This window comes from Cyprinodon variegatus, unplaced genomic scaffold, assembly GCF_000732505.1.
Source record: "Cyprinodon variegatus isolate N-32 unplaced genomic scaffold, C_variegatus-1.0 Scaffold21, whole genome shotgun sequence".
NCBI lineage: Eukaryota > Metazoa > Chordata > Actinopteri > Cyprinodontiformes > Cyprinodontidae > Cyprinodon > Cyprinodon variegatus.
In genome coordinates this window covers 1,438,025-1,458,352 of record NW_015150474.1, presented here as the reverse complement: position 1 = coordinate 1,458,352, position 20,328 = coordinate 1,438,025, and the positions used below count along the sequence as shown (strand labels likewise).

The window sequence follows — 20,328 nt, the reverse complement described above, 5'->3', positions numbered from 1 at the left end:
TATAAAGTATGTTGAGCTGTGAAAGTGATGAATAAGTTACCCCTTTCTAAATATATAAATGTTTGTTAATGTTATTGTTTTATAACTATGTACCCTCAGTAACCCCTGCCTGTGGGACAACGGATGGAAATTAGCCTTTGGCTACAATGTGGCATGTTTACATTCATGTGTGTCCATTAACATGCACGGCCCCCATCAAATTAATTAATAAATACATATTAATAATAATTATACCCTTACTTGACTTAAGTTTCTACTTTCTCTACCCACCTCTGTTTAAAATGGTTTATAGAAAAAACATTTTAGGTATTTGTTTCGGCTTTGTTTAGTTGCCTGTAGAGGGCAGTGTGAGCATGACTGCAACAGTAACTTAAAAGTTCTGGATCTGAACATGTTGATTATTGTTGCGATGTAGGTGCAGACTATAGCTTCACCATGATGATTTTTCTTTCCAGGAAGAATTTTGCGCAAAAAAAAAAAAAATATTCACCCTAAATTTATTAATAATCCTGACATAAGTTTAAAGTAAGAGTTTAATTTGATTAAAATTCTTGAAACTCTAGCAAGAGTGAGCACTTAAAACTGACAGAAAATGCTTAGAGAGATTAAGATAGTGGAGATGGCAGGGATGCAATTCAACTTGAATGTAAATGTAGCTTATCAGCAAGGAATGACCCGAAAATATCAGTGAAAACATTTAAATAGCTGCTTAGTCGTCATTAAAATGGTTCAAGGCAGATAAGAATGAAGCAATGACATGAAACAAATTAATTCACACATAATTTTGGCTCTTTAAACAATAATCATGAGTGTACTTAATCATTTAAACACATCCTTTAAAAAACATTACTTAGTCTCCTAGTTTGAACTGATTTAAATAACTGATTCCAATAAAGACCAGATAATTGTTATATAATGATATGTGATGCTGTTCACTTCCAAGAGGGTGATCTGTCTGTAATTATAAATTAGATCATGAATAACTAAGCCATGAAGCTCCAGGACATATCCAACACTTTCTACTGTCTAGATAAAACACCATTCTGAGCATCAAAAGGAGACAGTATGGTTAACTAATGCAGAAGGGTTGGTTGGTCAGGTTGCAGCTAATCACAACAAAAGCTACACATTCATTAAACAGGCATAATTCCCTCTGTTGCTAAAGCTATTGACTGAATTGTATTTATACAGTAAATAAAAGAACAACTCAACAATACACAAAAATCCCTAGTGTTAAAAACAAAACAAGCAAAGAATTATTCTTAAATACTAAAAAGCAATTAAATCCAAACAAAATCTAAAATATCAGCAAACAAAAAGCATTTAGAACAGAATTTCATATGGCAATGGGCTGAAGGTAACCGAAGTTGAAGTACAAATGTGCCTCTTTTCACGTTCTTATAAAGTATTTAACTTCAAGGTTGTTCTCCAGCTTATAGCTGTAAATTAAATCTATTCAAATAAGAAAAAAATGTTTTTTAATTGGCAATAACTGAGTTAACATCTGTGCAGCAAATGTAAGGGAATAAAAAAAAAATCCCTTATGAGGATTCATGAGAAAGTCATACGGCAGGCATGTGCTTAAAAAAGTTGACTTTGGAGGCACCTGGGAACGCTCTTGTCCTCACTTGACTGCATTCCAACTTAGCAAACGTTTCTTGTCACCTGACCTTTAGCTTGCGGAGCGCCCCTGGTGCCGTCCATTCCCTGCTTCGCCCTGATGGTCACTTCAGGTGGCAGAGCAAGGCTTTACAAGTCAAAGCAGAGCCCCTTTGTGATTCCACATCTGCCTCTCCTGCCCTCTGAGACACAATAGAGACTAGCCTGGCATTCTCCTCCGTCCGTCTCCCTCACTGACAGTTCAACAATGACCGAAGCAATCCATCGATAAACACGAGCAGGCTGTCTCCAGCAGTGATTCAGTGGGACAGTAAAAAGCAGGTGGCTCTGAAAGTTTGTGCTGACAAAAGCCCTGAGAAGTGTGCGCTCATAAATTAGCCTAGTTTAAGTTGCACGGCGGTGCAGACACGTTTGCCCTCAGATGCATTGCACGCCGTCCGTAAACACTCACTCACACACCTTGTGATTAATGGCTGCCAGGCCACTCAGCCTGTCTATGCCCTAGTTATTAAACTAGGCTTAATTGGACTATCAATCACTAAACTGCATAGGCCTCTCTGAGGTCCGGTATTCTAGTCACATCCCAATCAATGGGCCCTCGGAACTCTGACAATTAAAAAAACACAATATAGCTGTAAACCTGAGGAGTGGCAGGAATAACGAAAAAACGCAAGACAAGGTTTTTGATGGAAATTACCAACTGGAGTCATTTGTCTGAAGTTGGTGGAAACAAGCATTCAAGGACTGAGAGAGCAGGCTCCCGTCATCAGTCTAATATATGCATTGTCCTTTGGCTGTGGTTCAGAGCCCACTTTCATGAAAGATTAATATCAAAGTTGAGATGCAATAAATCCAGGCATGCAGTAACAAAGTTCACTCAGGGTAGGCAAGATAAAACAGGATCAATATTCAACGGGATAAAAATGAGCATAAAATCACATCTATATATGACTTAACCATTTTCAGTTGATTGCTGCTCCCCTTGGCCCACAGTCCCCCCTACAGGAGGCCCAAACCTCCACTGTAGGAATGAACACTGGCAGGACATTCAATACAATTTATCTACACAGCACCAATTCACAGTAAATGGCATCTCTAGGTACTTCAAAAGACAGATGCCCCCATTTCGTATTCCGAAATATAGACGGTAATCCAATCACACCAAAGCACAGCTTTTCAGCAATCCCTTCTCCTGAAAAAGCACTTGGCAGTAGTGGATCTTTACTGCATTGAAATGTTAACTCTGCAAGTAACCACCAAACCACCTGGATAAATGTTTCCTGTGTCTCCCATAGTGGTGAACCTATGGAAGAAGTGGAAAGCAGAGCTCTACACTCATACATGGGATCAAAACCCAGTCATTGATGCAGATGACACATGTGTCAAAATAAAGACCAAGGATATCAACATGTACACGGAACACATCAACGCAGTGGACAGAAACATCAAGTTCACCCAGGAAGACATGAAAGATGGCAGCCTTGCCTTCATGGACTGCGCGGTTAACATCATGGAAGACAGACAACACAGAAGTCTACAGGAGACCCACCCACACCGACCAGTACTTCCGTTTTGAAGCTCACACCAACCACTGGACCACAAACTAGGCGTCATCAGAACCCTTCAGACATGAGCAGAAACCACTGCCACCACCAACAGAGGCAGGAGGAAAGAACAGAATCATATTAGGACATACCTGAAGAAATGTGGTTATTCCAGATGGGCTTTTCTAAAAAACTACAATTTTAATGAGGCATGTGGGTGAAACTACTCTGATGAGGGAGTCAACGACAACCATTAACACCCCCCATGTGACCTCCTTAGCTAATCCATTTTGTTTATTCCCCTCATTCTTTGTAAGAGCAAGAGTATATTAATCTCAGCGTTCCACACCCTTAGTTAGAACTGAAGAGGCCTCTTGAATGAGACATTAAATGTCGTCTAAAAAAAATGTAACGTCCAGTTGCTTAAACAGAACTTTTCCAAGCTTGGCCATGACCTGGATGACTGAGAATCTTCACAGAAGATTTTCTTCATTTCTATTCCACACAATCCCCTCATATATCTTCTCATTAAAGGTATAACGGACGATTTTTTTATTTTCAGGTGGATCATCTAAATAAGTGGTCCTCCTAATTGTCAATCATTCTGGAGATATGTTTACATAAGGCCGTTCTACGTGCTCGTCCCGTTAGCTATCTTTTTCTGTGCATGCACACTTTCAGGCGTATATCTGTGGTGAGCTACGGTTTCAGGCCCCGTCCACAGGAAGTCAAACCCTGGCCTAAACGCACACATTTTTCACCAAACCAGCCTCTCATCCATACGAAGCCGGCGTTTCGGGGTCTGTAAACGATCTTTTTTTCATTAGGCCTTCAGAGTGGAAAGATTTTGAAACGCCATTTTCACGGTTCCATCTTTAAGCTCTAACCGCATTTTTTTTCTTACACGCATGCGTCATAGCGTCGCCTCTAAACACGCATGCGCGATACAGTATCACAACAATGGCACCGTACTGTGTTGAATGGTTGCTGCTCATGCTACTCACCCTGCTGTTGGGCTTACAACAGAATCTTCTTCTTCTGGAATATCTCCAGGAAGAACAGAGCAATATAGACGACATAGTTCATCACCTCAATTTGACTGAACCACGAAAATGGACCCGCAGGGGTTTTCCAGTTTGGTTGTTGTATAAATATTAGTGCGCATGCCCAACATTTCGTTGCCTGTTTTTGCTTTGGCACCACAGCGCCACTTACAGGCCTGGCATACATTTTGCAGCGTTTTCATGCATTCGTGTGGTCGATCACATTTATTTTACGTCTCCGTCTTTACAACAAACGTTCTGGAAAATATTAGCGTTTCGTGTTCGTTTTGACTTCGTGTGGACGGGGCCTCAGACAGTCATTGAAGCTCACTTTTCTCACTGTGGTTCTTTGAAAATGGCCGAGGGTCGTAAGAGAAAAACTGTCTAAAGTGTATGAGCAAAAAAAGAAAGATATATCCCAAAATGCTTCGCAAGGAGAGCTCTCCATGCAAAGCATTATGGGATTTGCTGTGACAGCGGCCTGCTGTCGCCATAGGCTGTCGCTACCCAACAGTGGCGACTAATAACAAAGATGGCGCAGGCACCGCGCAGTGGAGGAGGAGTTAAGTGACCAACGGAGCAAAAAGCAGTGATCATCTATCCAAATAGTCAGTTGACTGAGTTCGCTATAAAGTCCACTATATAGTCCACCTTTCAATACAGTGATTGAGGCATTTAGTGTTTGGGGAAGATGTTTGAACTCAATAAGCTTGTATAAGCAATAAGAAAAACAACTTTTAAACAGAGCGTGCACGAGGAGAAATGGGCTCGTTTCTGCTCTCGCACGCACAGTTTATTTAGAGTGGAGAGGGCAGGTCTTTTAAAAAATTTGCGAAAATCCTCTTTAATACCTTCAATTGTGCATATCTGAGTTTGTTGATTTCCGCTGTGTTTATTTTGTTTATATCCAACACTGGAATAAATATTTTGTCAGGCAAGTTAGTCATTTTAATGATTTGTGATTTCAATATTAATCAAACCAAACAAATAAGATTCCATAATCAAAAAGCCAAAAAAGTTTTTTAATAGAGGAAAACCGGCAAACAATTTGAAATAATTTAAGACGAAGTTGAATTTGGATCAATGTGTAAATTATATATCTAGATATAAACAAGTCTCATACAAAGTATACATTTATTATAAAAACACTATAAAGTCAAATACCTTGATCAGATACAGGTTATGTTTATAGTTACTGCTTGTGCATTTTTTGCTTCTCAGTATGAAGAGCTGTTCATAGAAAAATATATTTCTGCAGTAATTCTATCTAAAATGACAAAACTCTCCACTTCTGATTGGCAAACAGCCTGGTGACAGATCCTCCTTTTTATTCTTGAGTGGAATTTAGGTTCAGTTAAACAAAAGCAGTAAAAAAGAAGCCTTCGCTAACTGGATCAGGGAAATATCATCATTCAAAGACTGATTCTGTGTACATCACACATTACAGGGTTCACTGCACCCTAAGCTTCTTTAGGAGCACTTGCATTTACATCTAATGTAAGGAACCGCTGAAAAATTCAGTAACTCTTCCAGAACAGACAGGCGGGCAGTCTTAAAATGAGCTTCCAGATGAAATATCACTTCCCAGGATGAGATAACAGCTGCTGTTAGACTTTGTGCTGAAAGCGTTTTGCATTCTGGCTTTCAGAGACTGAAATTGTTTTTCTATTTTCTTAGAATTAACTTTAGAGATTATAATTAAGATTAAGGTGTAAAAACAGTTTTTTTTTTTATCTCCTGTTCATAAAATGTTAATAAACCATATTTTTAATTAGTAGCAGTCAAGCAGTAATATAATTTGACTTGTTTTTGCATGTTTCTTTCTCTTAATCAAATCAAAAGCAATTATTTTGCTTGGATGCTAATTTAATTGTTGATTTATTTCCTTTTTTATTTCTATTTTTAATAATATTGTATCCAAATAAAATGTGAATCCTGAGAAAAACACAGACATCCCCTAATGCTCCTCACTTTATAACAAAGGTAGCTTAGTTCATCCTTCAGTTGGTATTGATTGTGAGACTGACTAGTTTATAACCTTGATCTCATTTTACAAAGTTTAATCCTGCCACAATCAACACCTTTTAATATAATTAGTCTTTTCTAATGAGAATACGTTTTGAACCTGAACTCTCTGAAGAGGCATTACAAAGGAAGGAAGCTCTTCCCCGACCTGCTGTTGTTGCAGGTCTCAACAGGTTTTCCTTTTTTTTCTTCCTCAACATTGTATCCATGGCCATCTCCTGGGAATGGTACGAGAACCATTCGGTGTCATGACATTCATCTGCTGCCTTTTGACAAGATTTTTTTTCACTCACATTCACAAATATTCAGGAATTCATTGCTTTTCAAGCTCCTCGACTCTGTGGTCGAGGTTATGACATGTCTTTTTATTAATGCACATAGTGGCAGAACTCCTCAGGGAAACATATTTTCCTAAAAGCCTTCATTGCTCACCTTGTTGCATTGTTCAGTGAACCTGACAGGGACAGAATACAGCTTAATCCCAAAAGCAGAACCAGGGAAATCACTGCTCAACCAGCAGGAGCTGCTGCATCAAATTCGACACATCCCCGTTTCCAATGAGTCTAAACAACAAAGACTTGATAAGCAGCTCTTATCTTTTACCTGTGTTAATCTTGGCAGTAACACGCGACACGTCAATGCGACGAGGGGGGCGTAGAGGAGTCTTTGCAGAGCTCGATTTATGTTTCTCCAAGGGTTTACTTATCTTGGACAGGGGAGCAAAAATTCCTACGGAAAACAAAATGGGATTCATGACTCAGATTAACGAGTGGGTGAGTCGGTGTGTTTGATCATCAAGCAGAGCGGCGTGACGTTTCCTACCGTGTTTGAATCGACAGGTGAAATACTGAACCCCTGCTACGGAGCCATCATTCTTCCCCTCTGGTTTATCCAGCTCCACTCCGGCCCACAGGCCTCCAGAGAACTCGGTGCTGCCACAGAATCGTAACGTCCCAACCTGTAAACACCAAATAACACGCATAGAATAACACTATGTAACAGGATGTCTATTAAAATTTACTATAAATGCAGCTAAATGCCAAAGTAATATAAATATTCAACACAGACAAACCATTTATGTGTTTGATGAGCCACGGCTGATTATATATTAGGATGAAAGCAGGAACAGGATTTTATTTATGAAGCTCTTTTTCTTTGTTTTGTTCATCTTCTCTGCTTTATCTATATTTTCTTTTCTTTTTATTTATTGCTAAAAGTAAAAATATAATATATAATTTACAATCTGATAAAAAAAAGTGTTGAGGATTAGCTCATAAATTCGGCGCTAGATGTATTAAAGTACATCATACATTAAAAAGGCTTATTATACTGTTAAAATTTGTTTTCCCTATTTTCTATTTTAATCAAAAGATAGAATAAAAAGAGAAAGAAAGGAGAAAAACAACTAGGGTCCCTCAAAAAAAGATGGCACATGTAAATATCTCAATTTTAAGGCATAGCTGAGTGGTTAGACACAATCTAAAATACCTGCTTTAGATGCTGTAGCCATTGCGCAATGGTTAGGGTTAGGTTTTTGCTACCAGTTGAAGTACTTGTAAAATATATTGGTGATCAATGATGTCTTCAATCTTCTAGACAATCTTCCAGAATCTGTTTATCCTTGGCCGGTCCCAGAAAATATGTGTACGGTCTCCAACCATGCCCACCCCTCTCCAACATTTAAAAGTAACTTTTGTTTTCCAGTCAAACTCGCTCCAGTGGTTACAAATTCCTTTTTAACACAGGCATCTGTTTTTCTATTGCTCATCTGTTATAATATCTTATTTCATCTCTACTTTGCAAGTGGCACATCTAGGCAGTCCTGCTGTGACTGGCTGGATGTGCTCTCTTCATCCTCTGACATTGGAGCCGTCTCTGAGCTCATCTGAATGGGCGCCTTTTACAGCTGCTTTTTGCAGTCAGGAAATCCACAAGGTTATAATACTAACTCTGGGCCCATCAGGAGTTAATAAAAAAACAAAGATTTAAAAGAAAACACAAAACTCTGATCGGCGCATCTATAGTTCCTTCATCTATATTGAAGGAGAAGAAAATAAAATGTACAATAAGAAAACAGGTTAAGAGTCATAATTAGCAACGCTCTGAACAGATGGATCCAAATGTCTTTTCAGGCATTGTTTAATTTTTCAATTAACCACAATAGCATTAAAACATCAGTGGTTGTTTTTTTTTAGACTTCAATATTAATAAAATATTATGCAGTTAAAAATAAGATAAGTTCTTATTTTCTTTTTGCAAATTTAATCCTAAAACTCTTCGTTAAGGATGTTGATGTAGTCTGTTTAATTAGTCTCTGTGCTTTAGTTTACAATTATGAACTCCAAGTCTCAGAGGGGGCAACATTTAGAACTGATATCTGTTAAACTGACACACCCTGTTGGATCATAAATATTATTTAACTAAAGTAGATAAAATCTTACATATTGTTGAAAATCATTTACTTTGATTTGCATAATAAATCCTAAAACCTTCAAGTTTAGCACCACAACTTACGAATTTAACAACCTCCAACACTTTATAGCGTCGCTGACCTCATTTGAACTTTGAAACTTCTTACAAAGAGAAACTTTCTATTTGAATCATTGAAAACTGACTACAGACCCTTAGACCATGTTCTCTCTTGCTTCCATAAAACAGAAAATTTTTAAGGCCTCATTTAAATTTAATAAACTCCTGAGTACAGTGTGGAAGAAGCAGTCCCTGATGCTATAAACTCTGTTTCTGGGGGTATTTCAGATTTAGAGATTATTTTTTTCAAATTAATCAAGGAGGAAAACTAATATAAAAAAAGAGTAAAAGTGGTTCCTAACAGCACTGCAGCAGAAGTGATTCCTGTGTAACAGGAAGATAATCGATCTTAGCCACGTCAGGTTATTAGTGAAAAGATTGATTTTACTGTTTTTCCTATTACTTACAAAATAGTCAATTCTAACGCAGTAACCCATCCAAGATGAGTAGGTTGGTTACTTGTTATCTGAACCTGAATCAAATCAATCAATCCAAACTGAATTTTGAAGCAGAAAACTAAACACTTCAACACTACTCCACAAGCTTAATGGGGAACATATTTCCTCCCACAGAGCTTTCCTGGTTTACGTCAAAGAGATTACAGTGGTTTCCAGCCTACAGGCAATGATCGCTAATCAGAAAGACTAAAGATCTCTTTCAGGTATAAAGAGATTTTCTGAAAATATATTCTGATACAATTTTTATCTTAAATAAATTAGAGTTTTCTGTTGTGACGCTGCAAAGATGTGACAGCCAAGGGAATAAATGGTCTACTACTGAGGATATTCCTGAAATGTAACCTGTAATTACACACTGACTTGTCTGAAGACTTTGTAGTAATGCTCATTAGAGTGCTGGTTTGTGCTGATAACATGTGTGCCACTTTTGAGGAAATAAACATGTGTAATGAGCTCAAGTGAGAAGTATGAACAACAGTCAAAGTCTGGTTGACGCCGTTGGTGGTAAAGATCAAAGAAAGGTGTGAAAGCAGATTACTGACAGATGAAGAAGATGCATAATCACTATGAGGTTGTGAAGACATTTAAGAAGATGTAGAAAAAGTACTGAATAGTCATTAGATTGAGGTTTAGTTTTACATCAGTTGCATGACATATAGGTTTGCTAAATGCTAAATTAGACCAAGCACTCCTATGTGACACTAAAAATACCACATTTTCACTCACTGCGTGTAGGAAATGGTAATTTTCAATACTTTTTTGGATTATTTTTGCAAATATTTGTATCGTGTTGTGAGATTTATGACTATTTGCTTTATTGTAGATATGAGAATTCATCTCATCTTGATAAAACTTGGCTCAGTTTAATGAAAGACTTAAGCTGCTGCACCAGACAAAATAAGCAGGGAGGATTATGTCGCTTTCTCCTTTCACAGCAACATTAAACGCACCTTCTGTCCGGCTATCAACACACGAGCCCCGAGTCGGATTCCCATGGAAGCCAGCTGTTTCCTTGCCTTATCAGAGAGAGCAGAGACCTGGCCTTGCGGTGTGAGGGGCAGAGGTGAGCTGGGTCTGGGTAAAGCCTGCCTCAGCAGAGTACGGAGCTCTTTGGCCATGGTGGCTGCATCAGCCATCTCCAGGGGCATTTCCAGTGGGTCAGGTACAACATCTGCTGGACACTGTCCTTTTTCATTCTGAAATAACAGCGGACGGTTATTCAAGAGTTTAATACTTCCATACAAAAAACCCATAAGATGCAAGGGGGAAAAATAAGCACTTTCCAAAATAGATGCATTTGATAGCTGGTGGTTCCCAACTTTCATATTGTGCAGCACTGCTGTTATATGAAGGCTGTTTTGCTTCGTTATATCCATCTGTCTTCTTTGCAGGTCTATATATTGTTCGTAGAAAACTGGGTTTTATTTCAATAAAAAAGGAATATTATGGTAGAGATAGGCATAATAAACCAATACGAGCATTATTTATAACAATAATAGTTAATTCAAAAACATAAAATTAATTATTTCAACAAGTCCCTTTTTGATTGGATCTTTTTTGTATTTTGCTTTTTTGACATTTTTCTTATTTGGATAGCCTGTAGCCCTCATCACCCTTCAGTTATAAGGCTGGAAAAGAAAATTTTTGCATGGATCAGTTTTTATTTACGTTAATGCTGAAATTTGTTTTTTTTAGGGAACCTACCTTGAATCACGTAATGTCATTTTTAACTTTATTTTGTTTTATATTGATCCTAAATAGTAACAATATCAATAAAGAGAGAGATAACATTTAATAAAACCTTCTATTTGAAACCATTCTTCTGTTTTATGTTAATGCACTTAGATCATTTTAATCCACTCAGTTTAAAAGTATTTTGATTTCACCTCTTAATGTGTCCAAAAAAATGCTTATTTCCACTAATCCTATTATATTGTAGCTTTGACTGGGAAACTAAGAACATATAAGCTCATTGCAAGGTACAATTAGGACTGAATTTCTGCTGACTTTTTGTCTTTTAACTTATTCAAAACAAAATAAAAATGATATTTCTTGATACTTATTTTCTATTTTCATTGAATAAACAAAACCTGATTCATACAGGCTATAACGCTCCTCTTCTTGTTCTCTATCATTCTCTGGAACTTTCAATTCGTTGATTAGTTCATGATAATAAAGACTGATAACAAGAAAATTTGAGATGTGTGTCAAACTTTTGAATTATTTGCTTGTTTCTTGTGGTTTTCTCTTATTATTTTGTTAAAACACAGGACAGGACAAGTTTAAAGGTGACTACTTTATTATCATGATATTAACATTATCAACAGAAAAAACACTGAAATAACTTGTGCATTTTTTTCTTTGGAGAAAGGAAGCACAAAACATAATTCAATTAAAATAAATAAAATAAAAAACTACTGTATTTTACTTTGAACCATGCAGCTTATAAGAAGGTGTGGCTTTTCTGTGAATTTTTCCTAACCGCTAAAAGGGGAAGACAAAGTCTGAAATTAAAGAATAAGGGGCGAATTTTAATTTAGCACAAGAATATGATAGTAGTAGACATGAAGGAGAACAAATGTCCCAAATTCACACATTTTGACATTTATTTGGTGCATTAAAGCTGCCAAACCGATGTAGCGACTGGGCTCAACTCCTGCAGAGCTAAAGAGCTGACGAAACCCTGTGCTAACACGGAAGCCAGCATTCTTCTTCTTCCCTACTCTAGGGGCTATATGTAGAGCTTTCCCTCCAGGTTTGGTGGAGAACAGTTCAGTAGACATCAGTGGCTTATAGTCTGGTGCGGCTTTATATATATATATATATATATATATATATATATATATAGGTTCCCAGTTTTTTCAAAGAACTTAGCGGGCGAGCCTTATAGTGAGGTACGCTCTATAGTCTGAAAAATAAAGTAAATCTCTTTTATGAAGAGAGTTGAGAAACTACATTAATGAAATAAATGTAATGAGCGGAGCTGTTTTCTTGCTCTTTCTAAAATAAAGTATAACAGTGAGTCTACCTATTACTGATTAGTGAGTAAAGGATTGAATCTTAGACCAAAGTATGTATCGAACATCAGTATTGATCAGATTCTGATACCAACTTAGTGTCCATATTATGGATGATGTGTGCAATGTTAATGCTACATAATGCTAGCTTGTGAGTCAAAAAGAAAGAAGGGTTGAGGTTATTTTTTAAAAAAGGTCTGAAGGTACTGTAACTATGATAGCTGCCACTTCCTTTTGCAATTTATCGGTTTAACAAACAAAAACAGCTTCTGGATCACGAGGAAACTTCTAAACTTGGGTTTACCTCTCTAAAGAGACAGGCTTTTTGGGTCTTTGATTCTTTAATTATACTGCAACTCTCAGCATGAAATCCCCATCAGTTTTGTTTCAAAGAGGCTTATCAGCAGAAGGCGGGATGAAGGTTTCCCCAGGTGACTCAATGACAGCGAAGATAGACATCTTTGAGTCAGCAGGCTAAATTTATGAGAGGATGCTGCAGAGGGAGGTTGTTGTAGAGGACCGGCAGAGGAGAAACCTGAGCAGGATTGTTCCATGTCATCATTTCATGTGATTTATAATCCTCACAAAAGACCAGTTGCTTTTTTTAATGTTCAAATTGGCGTGGGAAGGTGAGACACTGGAGAAAGAAATAAAATGCTGCTTATGCTTTTACTCAATACTTTTTGTCTTTATAAAGAAAAAAAACTCTAGCCAAGTCATTTTCACATGATCAGTTGTGTTAATCACCGTTCGTAATCAAATTTAATCCCGAGCCTTGCCTCGCAGCAGGACAGACGTCCTTTAAACTCTTTCCCACACTCTGACATCGACGAGCCGCTGATGACTCCCTCTCCCACACAGCCGCCCTATTGTGTCTACAACAGTTAAATTATAACGTTCAGGGGTCGTCAACAAGCATGCTGCAGAGGCATTTACAGCAGAGACGAAGAGCCCAATTACTAAAAAGGGTTTCACATTTCTATCCACAACAGCTCATAGAACAACTGAATAGAAAAAGAGTTTTTTGTGCAAGAAATATCAGAAAATTTAGGAGAAACAGAGCCGTCTGTAGTGTTTCTCGAGATTCACTTTCGAGCAACCAATAGAAATCTAGTCTTTGACAGACTATACCATATTTTCAGTCGATATTAAAATTGGGAAAAAATAAACAACAGATCCAATACTCTTTATTGTACAAACAGAAAGTAAAATTGGAAGCAAGGTGTAAAAACACTGCAGCGGCAGGGTGTTACTAATCCAAGGGAGCAGACCAACTGAAGGTGTGATCACATCTATGACTGGAGGCGACTAAAAGGTAGGAAGTCAACGCTGCATATCTTAGGGAAGAGTTGATGGTCGTTATTCTGCAAGGGGCAATAGGACTATTTCCTGATACCATATAATTCAATGATCGTCTCCCCCTAGTGGTCTAGGGCACCTCTATAAGGCGAAGCCAGTTAGAAGCTTTTCTCAACATGCAGTTGTTTTTGCAACTTGCAGCTTTTATCCCTTTCATTTGTGTGTTTCTCTTATTTTTGTGTTTGCTCATCTACATTTTAAGTTTTGTATCGGTGTGTGCACCTTTCGGTCAATTTTAGATCTTTTATTTTCTACACAGAAATTCGTGAACATAGAAATAAATATTAATACTTTAAAAAAAATATATGATTAAATCCAGTAGTCGTGTCACCTTCGGTGATAAAGCTGAACTGAATAATTTCTGCAGTGTTCTAAAGTAGCCTTTTCAGTTATTCTTTAATTTCTAAGAACAGTCATTTCTTTCTTTGTCTTCAGTGATTTGCGTTCCCAGAAAATCGATCGCCATAAAGTCTGCAAGTTCTTTTAAGTTGTGCTGCTCTCACAAAAAAAAAACAACACAAAATATGGTGATAAAGTCCCTTTAACTGATTCCTATAAACAAATATGGTTTAGCCCTTTTTTCCTTGCGTCATATAGACAGTGAGCTAGTTTATCAATTATCAGTAAAAAATATAAATCCTCCCTGTTTGTTGGTAATTTGTAAACATTTGGCTCCATTTAATGCCTGGTTCAAAAAGCAGGTTTTAAAATTGTTGGCAGATTTTAAACCTGAGGAACCTCAATATGGTGATCAAAAATATTGCAGATTTTTTAGAACCCGCGGCTCTTTAGCGTCCCCCGTGTGGTTCCCTGGTGCTTTTTCAAAACTTTATGAAAATGTAAAAAGATGGATTTTTTTTTTTTTTTTTAATATGGTGTACAGGAGGTCAAACAAACATTCATTTATTATGTTTTCCAATGCTGCAAAAATTTGCGTGGTGCCAGGCAGGTGGCTGTTGGAAACAAAGCGTTGGATGGATCCCAATGTCCATATAAAAACTTATACAAGACTTTTACATCTTTGCAGCTCCAAACATGTTTGCTTTTTGCTTTTTTTGGTCCACTATGGCTGTTCTTGTTTTGCCTGCATGCAATGGTGGCTGGTTTTTACTCTTTAAGACACGGCAAGGTTTGTGCAATCACGTGACTCCATCCATCCAGTCAGAAGCGTAAACTAAGAGAATGGCAGGTGAGCGAAAAGGGGTGCAGACATGAAGCTGAGCAAGCGTTATAGGAGTTGAGCGCCCAGCCAACTGGTTTTGAGTAAGGGTGTGCAGGTTTTAACAATGCACATTGTTCTCCAAGCACCAAGAGTTCTTTTGCACCCAAATTACGCCATAGATGTTGAGCAAATGAACATGAAATGCAAAGTTTGCCTGAAAATTATTGGCACCACCCAAAGTAACACATCCAGCCTCCACCACTTACAGCACAGCCATCATGTTGAGTTTAAAGATGTGCAAAAAGCTCTATTACCTATGCGCAAAAACGTTTGCAAGAGAGGAAACATTATTCTCCTGTTCAGTAAGACATTGTTGAATGTTCTTGAATAGGTATAAGAGTATAATATTTAATCGAAATTATTATGTAATGTTATTTATTCAATAAATAAATAAAATATAGGTCTGTTACATTTGCTGCACAGGCTATTATTTTCAGACAGAGGGGCTGGAGCATTTATCGTGCATTTATCGTTATCGAGGTCAAACTGCCAAATTTATTATGATATTTATTTGAGGTCATATCGCCCAGCCCTACTAGCCGGTCTAAAATGGAATTTAAAAAAATGAAAAATTAGGACAAAATGTGATGTAATCTGATACTTCATGAAAATACAGTTTCTAAAAAGCTACGATGTAGACTTATATCTAGTTAAATGATATAATAAAAGGATTTCCATATTCAAAATGAGGCATTTATTAGTAGATTATACGGCGATCACAGAGCAGGGGCTTTGAACCTCGTGCCCATCAGGAGTCTCTCCAGGACCTTCCTGAATTGGGATTTTAGACGAACAGATCTGTGGTCATTAAAAACAGACAGCTGAGTTTTCTTTGGTACCGACACAAGGCAGGCGATCCTCCACAACACTTTAAGCACCTCCTGGGTAAAGCTGAGGTTAAAAAGGTCCCACAGAACTCCACATCACTGCTCTACACAGGCCTTTAAGTCTAAAGGGGTTAGACCATTGCGGCCTGCAGCCATACGTCCAAAAACCAATATCTAACCATACCACATTACCCCTCTGACCTCACCACTGACATAGCTCCTCTGCTTCAGTTAAACACTCCACAATGCTGCCTCACTGTTACATGACCAAAGGAATAACATGACCAACCCCTACCCTCCCTAAAAAAACAAACAATAGGATGGAAATAAAAATAAAAATGGTTCAAACTGGCCCACTTTTACTTTTTTAGAACGATACCAATATGCTAAAAATTATATAACCCAATACTGATGTTAATGCGCATCCCTACTTAATTTCCAAAACTAAATCAGTGTTCTTAATAAGATCTAACATTGTATTTTCTAATAAAACATTAAAATCAAAAGATAAACACTAACACATCACTGTGTTATTAAAACAATAACACAAAACTCCCTTTTGACATAATGGCTGAAATAAATAAATCATTGAACTTTTAAACTGGTGAAATAATTAAACAGCTGCTACACTTTTGGACGTGTTATGCTGGGAAGAAAAAAAAGAATTACACAAACATTTAAAATAAAAAAAATGATGGTTTATGTAAAAATTATTATTTCCAAATTAAAAAATACAACCTAAAGAAAACTAAGAAGAGGACTTCTATATGTTCAGTAATAAATAAAGCAGGTCCGTGTAAAGAAACTGATATTGGTAAAAGATAAAAAACAAGGGTAGCAATTTTAGCATTAATAAACCCTCATCTTACTTAGTTTTATACTATAAAGAAAGCTACAGGCTAAAAGAGGCAACATTTATGTTACCATTTTAATCAAATCTAAATTTAAAGGCAGAACGGCTGAAAACATCCGAGTGAGTCTGCTCAGAGTTTCGCCTTCACAGCCTATAAGAAACTGAATAATGAACAGAGAGAACTTATGGATTCACGTCTGAGTGAGTAAATGATAGTGTAATTGTTCACAGTGCTTTGGTGACCTCCAGTGGTAGTTAGTGCTAAAACATTAAAATCAAGAGGCTTTCTATCAAAGATACAACCAAAATACATATGATGCATTAAAATCTACCTGGAAATCTTTATAGCAGTCAACAGACACTGAAGAGAACCAAGATGGCAGGTATTATAGATTTCAGTTTTTGTTTAATCTGTTTGTTGAAGGGATGTTGATTAAAAATTAAAGATATATTTCATTTTAAATCCCTCTTCAGGGTCAGTTTAAAACATATTCAAGAGTGCAACTCAGCCTTTTTATGAATATTTAATGAGGCCACAGCAGCATGGAGGACTAGAAATTAATAAACAGTTTGATAAATAAATTGCATAACACAATAAATACCTTTACTGAATCATGTCATTAAAGACAACAAACACTTTAGTAAATACCTGACAAATAAATTAGATATATATTATTACTGTCTTTCATTACAATATTTAGACGTTAGGATTTATCTCTATTCTCCTTATGTCTATTGGAGTTTGACTGGTTAGAAACCAGTCACTTAAAGGATTTTAAGGCCAGAAACGTCAAAGCTACAGATCTGTAATCATTTTACACCATGATGATGCATTTTCAAAGGTGCAGTAAAACTTTATCAGCCATAGGGAGCTGAAGCAGCAAACAAAGGCTAGTTTACAGCACCTTGGGGACGAGAATGACAGTGGAATGCTTGAAGCCACAGTGAGCCTCCTGCAGCTTTGTGAAGATCTGAGTTAAGATGGGGCCAGTGTTTTAACTGCCTGCTTTCATGTAGAGGAGGAAACTATCAGGCTTCTGGTTATTTCCTGGTTCTCTGACTCAAAGGAGCCTACTTACATCTTCCTCAGGCTGCAGGCAGTCCCTTTATGCTGGTGAATGAGTATAAATGGCTGTTTTTTGTTTTTTTCGGGGGGGTTTTAACGGCACTAGTGGCTCATTTTTTTGGAAAGTAGGCCGAGCGGAAAAGGGGCAGTGACATGCGGCAAAGGACCACAGGCCAAATTCGAACCCGGGTTGGCCGCGTCGAGGACTAAGGCCTCCGTACATGGGTGGTGTGCCCTAACCACTGCTGCACGCATACATGGCTGTTTTGGACTCCAATCATGAAATCAATCAATTTCGACTCAACTTGAATAAATATGAGGAGACTTGAAACTTGACTCGGACTTTCACATCATTAACTTGTGACTTCCCTTGGATTTGATTCTTTTGACTTGACAAGACTTGCTGCTTTCCTCAAAACCCAAACACAAAAAAAGGACGTCAACAGAGCGCTATGTGTCTCTTATTGTGTGTATGTGTGCATCTGTGTGTTTTTTTTCTGTCAGCACAACATCTGATCAAATTAGATCCACGCTGTTTTGATCCGACAGCATCCATCAAATCAAACTGCAGGACAACCAGTGAAGATGAAGTGTCTAACAACGTGCCAGCTCGGGAAAAAATGATCAAGTACTTCAATCTCCTGCTGTTAGCTCGTGGAGCACGGTCCGCCAACTTTCCCCCGCTGTGGCTCACTCGTTGCCGGGGGTTCTTACACTGATCTCTTGCTGTTCCTGACTAAGCTCCATGGGGGATCAGGCGTTGGACAGAATGCACTAGAACAGGTACGGTCCCACCAACTCTGCCCCGTTCTGGCTCACTCTCTGCCGGTGGTTTGGAGGAAGACAGCGGTAGATCTGAGTCAGACACCTGGCTGCGTTTAGCCCCGAAGGCTAACCGGGGAGACGGGAAGCCGGGCAGAGTGCAGCAGAGAGGGGGAGGGGTCAACTCTGAAGGCTACATGACGAGGACGAATACTAATCCTAAAATTTTTTTTTTTTTTTTTAAACCCACCTATAAAGAGCATTCCCTCCTTCATCCCATCTAATCATTATGTCTTCTATTTATATTGAAAATAATGTTTCCACTGCACTCTTTATCTTGTTTATTCATTACCCATTCATTTTTTATGTTCACTTACTGTGTTTTTAATATAATCTTATAGAAAATAGTTAAAAAATGCAAAATACAATGGATAAATTTTTATTATGATTTATAAATGTTTAGCCCTTTTTTCAGCAATTTCCTTGGCATACATGATCAGTGTAAATATAGTATTACTATACTAAATTATTACTATGACACATCAGTCTAAACTTTGAACTTGACTCTGCACTTGGGGTCAATGACTCCTCACGCAGACAAAGTGTAAAAGGTTTATTGTCTGAACTCTGGACAAACATCTCCTTACAAAAATCAAAGCAAGAGCAAAGTTTTAGTTAACTCATTAATGTGATTTGCTTAATCTTCATAAACTCTTATTTGTTCCATCTAACCAGCCGGTAGCATCTGATTTGCCTCCATGGCATGACGTCTTACTCACTCCATTTATAGATTGGATTCCATTTCTTTTTAAGTATCCTATATATAAAAAAAAAAAAGTCTGTTTACTGTCTGCTCAAAGAAAACAGCTGCTCAAGTAAAAAGAGTAGCAAATTATTTCTAAACCGGTTCTCCAATATTGTGTTTTTCGAAATGTACTTCCAACAAGCTGATCTCGTTATAAAGAACTGTAAATAATGGATTCACTTTCTGATTCAAGAGAAAATAGGCAGATCGATGCCACAAAACAAACTCTGTCAAAAATAAACAGTCGCAATGGTGTGCTGAAAAAATTCCTGAACTCAGAAGTAAAGTTGGGTGGCGTGTGATTGAAGAGAAACATAAGAAGCTCACCCTGAAAGCTGGATTAGCTCCAAACTCCAGCAGACATTTGACAGCCGACGTGCACAGGTTGGATGCAGCGATGTGAAGAGCTGTGCCAAAGTCAAAGTCACTGCAGGTGGCATCAACCTCTGCAGGAAAAAAAAGGCAGAGGAAATCTAATTTAATTTCAGGCATAAACTACAGAGAGCTCTGTGTTTTCAATTACATTGCAAAAGTGTTTTTACCTCTTAAACCTTTTTACAATGTGTCGCATCACGGACATTAATAAAACCTGTTCAAACTTTCTCTCTGATGGATCAACTAAAGGGTTAGGAAAAAGATATGTGATTTGATTTTTACAAAAAGAAATGTGAAACATGGGGATGTATTTATGATCAGAAGCCTCTAGGCTGATATTCCTGAAGAAAAATAAACAAAATCGAGCAGCTAAGTCTTTACAGATTTCTTCAGCTTCTTCTAATGCATCAGCAAGGTTTGATGGAAACAGCAGAATTCCAATAAACTCCCTAGAATTTGCAAAAAAGTTTTTTGCGCCTGCTTACGTTAGTTTTTGGCTTTTGCGAAAAAGGGTTGATGCGCAAAATCCTGATCTGACGCGGAAAACTTTTCTCACATGACTGATCAGATCTTTCAGCCGTCGCCGTCTTCCTGGATGTTCCTATAATGCTCCTAGACATGACTGGAAACAGCATCGCCATTACTAACTGACATGTTAATGTCAGCAAACTTAACTGATAGCAACACATTCATTAAAACTGTCCTTTATTACTGATCTGTGGTCAGATTACAGTCTCTACTTCCTGTTTACTACATCAGCGTGACGACGTAATATGGACGACGACGTACCATGCCTTTGCAGTCCTTAACTAATTTGCTTCAA

At 37.7% G+C, this 20,328-nt stretch overlaps 1 protein-coding gene across 1 annotated transcript in view; it reads right to left on the bottom strand.

The window, feature by feature from the left end:
• Positions 1 to 20,328, bottom strand: part of clip4 (CAP-Gly domain containing linker protein family member 4) — a 43,244-nt gene that overhangs the window by 12,120 nt on the left and 10,796 nt on the right. The window contains exons 6-9 of the mRNA XM_015389961.1: positions 19,458 to 19,576; positions 10,170 to 10,415; positions 7,055 to 7,190; positions 6,836 to 6,961 (exon numbers count right to left, since the gene is read on the bottom strand). Coding sequence (XP_015245447.1) covers positions 6,836 to 6,961; positions 7,055 to 7,190; positions 10,170 to 10,415; positions 19,458 to 19,576 — 627 coding nt within the window. The remainder of the gene's footprint in view (positions 1 to 6,835; positions 6,962 to 7,054; positions 7,191 to 10,169; positions 10,416 to 19,457; positions 19,577 to 20,328) is intronic.